This window comes from Azolla caroliniana, unplaced genomic scaffold, assembly GCF_043228905.1.
Source record: "Azolla caroliniana isolate FFs.n. ecotype wild unplaced genomic scaffold, voAzoCaro1.0.p SCAF_20, whole genome shotgun sequence".
NCBI lineage: Eukaryota > Viridiplantae > Streptophyta > Polypodiopsida > Salviniales > Salviniaceae > Azolla > Azolla caroliniana.
This window is the reverse complement of record NW_028230455.1, coordinates 8,902,943-8,909,188: the sequence shown is the minus strand read 5'-3', so window position 1 is coordinate 8,909,188 and position 6,246 is coordinate 8,902,943. Positions and strand designations below refer to the sequence as shown.

Here is a 6,246-nt window from a genome sequence, read left to right as displayed (position 1 = left end):
ACATATTGATATGTATATAAAGGGGGAAAAAGAATGTAGAGGCGACAAAGAGAGAGAGAGAGAGAGAGAGTGGGTTTTTGATGAAGAAAGAAAGGAAGGTGGAACTGGCCAACACAAACGCTTTTGAGGAGGAAAGAAGGGCGTTGACGGTTAGTTCCCCCCAAACACTGCAGCACAACGCAGAAAAGAAAGTAAGAAGTAAGAAGTGATGGTGACAACGCGGGAAAGGAAAAGGAAAAGGAAAAGGAAAGGAGTTCCGCCCGCCTATAAATACAGTAGCAGCAGATCAGATCAAATCAGAGTGGCTAATGCTCATCACTCAACTCACTCACTCACTCAATCAAGCCCCAAATCGGCCTCTCATTGTAACCTCATTTGATCTCCTGATCGCCTTCCTCATCACTTTTGAATCGCAATCGACGATCGAAATTCCCAAATCGCCTTCATCACCATGCCGGGCCGCCCACTTTCTTCTTCTTCTTCTTTCTCTCCCAATTCTCATTCGGATCCCGTCTCGCCATTCCATAAGACCAATCGATTCCAGCCCGTCCTCGATCGATTCGAAGATATCACGAGGAACGCAGCCGAGATTCAATCGGATTTGCTCCGCTCCATCATCCGAGACAATGCGTGCTGCGAATATCTGCAACAATTCCAAGGGATCGAAGCATTATCATCATCATCGATCGGCTCAGCATCTGAAGTAGTAGGCGGCGGCGCCACCGATTACATTGATGGATTCAAGAAGACCGTTCCTCTCATTACTCACCCCGATATCATGCCATTCATTGAAAGGATCGCGGAGCATGGGAACCAAGGATCGCCACCAGGGGGCCTCCTCACGGCAGCCCCTGTCCAAGGCCTGTGTCTGAGCTCTGGCACGACTGATACCAGAGCCAAGTATCTTCTGTATCACGAAGGACTCAAGGAAGGAACTCTGGAGGTAGCCAGCATTGCTGCAGCATTTCGAGAAGGGTGAGCTCCTGTTCCAATCATTACTTTTTTTTGTTAAATTAAGTTTAAAAACCAATCTTTAGTACCTGCACCGGTACCTGATTAACTACTCACTCACTCACTCACTGCTGTTTCAAAACTATTTCAAAATGCCTAATTCAATTCATCAGATATTAATGGTGTGATCTGTGATGTGATCTGCAGGATTTATCCGGTGGACGGAGGATCCCGGATCCTGGAATTCCTCTTCTGCGGGAAATTCTCGACAACCAAAGGCGGCTTGAAGGCCGGGACTGCGACCACTCACATGATCCGTGCCGATGCATTCCGGATGAGGCAGCAAAAGAGCGGTTTCCAATCGTGTAGTCCCCAAGACGTGATCCTCGCACCCGACTGCCGGCAATCCATGTACTGCCACCTCCTGTGTGGCCTCTTCCACGCGCACGAGGTCCAAGTCCTCAGCGCCCCCTTCGCGTTCACACTCGTGGAAGCCCTCCGGACACTCGAGACCGAGTGGCGCAGCCTTTGCCACGATATCCGCACCGGTGAGCTCAACGAGAAGATCACCGACCCGACCCTCCGGGCGGCTATGGAAGACCACATCCTCCTCCGTAAACCGAATCCCGTGCTCGCGGACTTGATCGCCAGCAAGTGCCGCAGCTTGACCTCGAAACGTGCTCTCGGCTCCGGCGGTGCTTGGAAGGGCGCGGTACGCATCCTGTGGCCGCGCTGCAAGTACGTGCTGTCCATCCTCACCGGTGCCATGGAGGTGTATGTCGAGAAGCTCGAGTTTTACACGGGCGGGGCCGTACCCCTCGTGTCCGCTGACTACGCCGCCACTGAAGGCTGGATCGGTGTCAATATTGGCCCGACTTCGACACCTACCGATGTCTCCTTCACAATCTTGCCCACGCTCGCATTCTTCGAGTTCATTCCCTTGAGCAGGACGCGATCCACTCATATCAACGACATGTCGAATGGCGGGGGTGCAGCCCTGGCGGCATACGACGAAGGAGTGCCAGTCGGACTTACCGACGTGAAAGTTGGGCAAGAATACGAAATCGTCATGACCACGGCTTGGGGACTCTACAGGTACCGTCTCGGTGACATCATGCGAGTCACCGGGTTCTATAACAATGCTCCACAAGTGGCGTATGTTTGTCGGAAGAATGTGATGCTCAGTCTCAACATCGACAAGATCACCGAGAAAGACCTGAAAGCTGTCGTGGACCGGGCGGCGAAGCAGTTGGCGGAGGCGAGCAGGAGCACCATGGAGCTGGTGGACTATACGAGCTACGCGGACAGAACGACCACGCCGGGTCACTACGTGGTCTTCTGGGAGGTTCAAGGAGGAGAGCCCGAAGTAGTGCCGACCGAGGCGGACAAATGTGCAAAATCATCTAAGAAGGTGCATGCATACGACGGCACGAGCCACCACGAGCTGGCAATTATGGGAGCTCAACGGGTCATATCGCAAGCAGACGTGTTGGCGGATTGCGCCGCATTGATGGACCGCTCATTTGTGGAGGCAGGGTATGTCACGTCAAGGAAAATGGGGACAATCGGTGCCTTGGAGTTGTGCATTGTGCAACGCGGCACTTTCTCGCGCCTCGTAGACCGCTTCATGTTGAGTGGCGCCACGATCACACAGTACAAAACTCCACGCTGCCTTGTGTCACCCGATGCCCTCTCTGTGCTCCGCTCCTCGGCCATCGCCAACCTCTTCAGCCCAACCACCCATGCATAACCTCCATCAAATTCTTTTAGGATTAATGAAGACATATGATGATGTACATATTAAAATGTAGAAGTATAGGAATAGAATATAGTGTAACAGATTTGTATAGACTTAACGTATTGATTCGATTCTAATGAAACAAAATGTACAACGATACAACAAGTAGTTGCCAACCGTGGGCTTTCCCATGAGACACTATGTCTCTTCACGTGTCTCCTAGATGAGAGACCATATACATTATTGTTTATTATTCTCTAATTTAACACTCCCACCTAATCAAATAATCAAAGCATCATGCTTTATTCTTTGAATTTAGAAATATTTAGAGATCCTATTTCCTTGCAATACAATATGTTGTGCTTTTGTCTTAAAATCGGCCCACATCGAGGTTGATGGTGTGAACTTTAATTCTATCTTTTTATCCTCGATTAAGTCTCGTAAGAAATGATTCTTAAAGGAGACATGTCAAATATTGTCGCTCATCTTTGGATTTCGCGCTAGATTTGTACAAGATTGCTTATCACATTTCAGCTCCAATGATGGTACTCTGAATAATTTTAAGGGAAAAGTACCAGGATACCCCTGGAAGTTTGTCTATTTACCAGAATGCCCTTGGAAGTTTCAAATTTACCAAACTACCCCTATGTCCAAAAAAATACACTCTATAAAGTAAATATACACTCAAATATAGTTATACATAGCTTCTCACCACATACAATTGGTTATGAACCTTACCTGAGAAGATCTAAAAATTCTCTTCTTAGATGCATTGAGGCCTTAAAAAGGAAAGAAGAGGAAATGAATCAAATGGGTCAAAGAAGATCTAAGCTTGAGAATTGTAGCTCTATGTTGAGAAGAATGGGTGAGAAGTTACATATGGAAAATCTGAAGAAGCAGTTGAATGCTTTGAAAAGATGCAATGTAATGGTATCTTCCTTAATATTGTTACATTTATAAGCATTCTCAAAGCATGTTGCAACTCAAGATCAATCAATGAAGGCCAAGTAATGCATTGTGAGGTTGAAAGAAGGGGTTTTCTTTGAAGAAGAAGAAGATGAAGAAGATGTGTACCATTTGCCAGCACACCCCAATGTCATAAGTTGTTGCAAAGATGACCTATTTGATGTGTGTGAGCGGTGGACCCTAAACAATGGACTAAACAATGGATGTTGGAAATGTGTGAGCGGTTGACCCTAAACAACTCTTGGGCAATCAACTTGACATTTAAAACAAACCAATTCGGGCTTCCATTATATGCAATCGTTGCCCCCAACCCAATGGGAATTGGGATCCTGTTATGGTACATGCGTTGTAGTTTTGATAAGGGGAAATGCACCAAGAAATTTAGGAAAAAATGGTTTGATAAAAAATGTCGTGAAGCTCGAAAGTGCCTTATGGTTTTGGATATAGTTAAGGATAAAGAAAATTACCAAAAGCATTTGGATGAGTATAAATGGCTTATTCAGAGAAAGAGAACAATATGGGAAGTTACTCAACAATTTATCCAAACGCAAGAGAAAGCATATGCATGTGATAAATTTTGGGGAAATCTAAAGGGGAAACATGTTGAGAGTTATGGTGACTTAACTCTTCATGACTTGTCTATGCATTGTATGAATTTATATGAATTATCTCTTGCCGGAAAGATGATTTGTTATGGTTCTCTTTCACATATGTCTCCTTTCTTTTATGCATAGGACTTAAGAAATTGGCCTCTCGAAAGGCAAGTGATCTTCAATGTATAAAGGCTAAAATGCTCAAATGGACGTGAAAGGAAACATATGTATGGATAAGTGATATGTTTAATGATGCATTGCAACATGGTATGCCGTATAATTGGACTACAAATTGGATCAAACCTTTACATAAAGGTGGAGATGTAAACAATGTAAACAACTATCGTACCATGATGGTTGCCTCATTAATGGCAAAATTATTTGGATGTATAATGAATCAAAGATAAGTGTATTTGCTGACAAAAATGGTAAGAGAGCTTATGGACAAGCTGGCTTTCGAAAACACCATAATACCATTGATCACCTTTTCACCCTTTGAGTATTAATAGAGGAAAGTCACCTTAAATGTAAAGGTTTATATTGTTGCTTTGTAGACTTCAAGAAAGCTTTTGATATGGTACCTCGTGAGCATCTTTGGAGGTGAATGGAAGAACTTGAAGTGCCAAGTGAATATATGCTTGCAATTTCTCGAATTTATGAGAAGGTTATATGTTGTGTGTGTATGAGATATAGACTTTCAAATTTTTTCAATAGCACTATTGGTGTTAAGCAAGGATGCCCACTCTTACCAACACTATTTGGTCTATGCATTGATGAATTGGAAGAAATGGTTACCAAGTTTGCACAGGAAGAATGTGTTGAAGAAGTTGTCATTAGGAATGTTGTGATTATGCTTTTGCTATATGCAGATGATGTAGTGTTTTTTGCAAATACTTTAGGAAATGCACAAAATCTTATGAAGTCATTGGAAATTTTTTGCATGCATCGTAAATTAATTGTCAATAGCTCTAAAACAAAGATTATGCTTGTGAAAAAGAAGAAGAGATAAACCATGCATTATGTACAATAGTGAGCCACTTGAATATGTGAAAAGCTTCAAATATCTTGGCCCTGAAGTTCTTGCAAATGATAGATGGAATGAATGTGCTACACACCGCTTAGAGGCGGGTAAGCGAGCATACTATGCATTTGACAACACATGCAATCTTGGAGATATTAAGTGTTGGTCCTCAAGAAATATCTTTTCGACACTTTGGTGACATCGGTCCTTCTCTATGGGGTGGAAGTATGGGGCCATAGCATCCCAAAATCTACGTGGAAAGAGTTTGAAAAGGTCCATAGATATTTTCTTACAAAGTTTCTACAAGTTAAGAAACAAACGCCCTACACCCTCCTCCTCCTTGAGACTGGCTCGCTTCCCATTGAGATCATGGCCATGGAAAGGGTTGTTGAATACATGCTTAAGGCTCAAAAAAGTCCCTCACATCGACTTCCTAGATTTGCATGGGAAGCAAGCAAAAAGATCCAAAAGACGCATAAAAGCAAAATTTTGTGTTCCGGTTGGATGCAAGATAATGAAAAATGGTTTGGTAGATGGGATTTGAGACACTTGCTTCATGATGCATCACTAGATTCCTCTATAAATGAGGCCTTTTTGCAATGCCAATGTGTCATGACAAGGAACAAATGTGCAGGCTCACGCTTCACACATTATACGATAGATTTTGCACCTAACTACAAAACCATACTTTTTGCGGAACAGGGAAACCGTACACATCGATACATGTTAGAGTCTATCCCTTTATCTGTTATGACCAAAGCTATATGCATAGGAGGCATTTGAATAGCCGCCCCTTTATTCCTGAGATCCTGTTGTCAGCCGATTCTCTACAGCTCTTGCTCGTCCTTAGGCTCTGTTTCGCCTAATAGTGCGCATTGGATCATTTCCCGGTCCTTGTGTTCCTGCGCCAATTGATACGAAGTGAATTACAAGTGTTTAGTTAACCAATCCACAAGCTCGTAAGATGTGCCAAATCA

At 43.9% G+C, this 6,246-nt stretch overlaps 1 protein-coding gene across 1 annotated transcript; it reads left to right on the top strand.

Annotated features, from left to right (window-relative positions):
- The first annotated feature begins 328 nt into the window (after positions 1-328).
- Positions 329-2,960, top strand: LOC147850911 (jasmonoyl--L-amino acid synthetase JAR4-like). The gene is made up of 2 exons (XM_087335403.1): positions 329-975; positions 1,159-2,960. The coding sequence occupies exons 1-2, from the start codon at positions 452-454 to the stop codon at positions 2,699-2,701; spliced, it is 2,067 nt and encodes a 688-aa protein (XP_087191529.1). The 5' UTR covers positions 329-451; the 3' UTR covers positions 2,702-2,960.
- Positions 2,961-6,246: the final 3,286 nt, after the last annotated feature.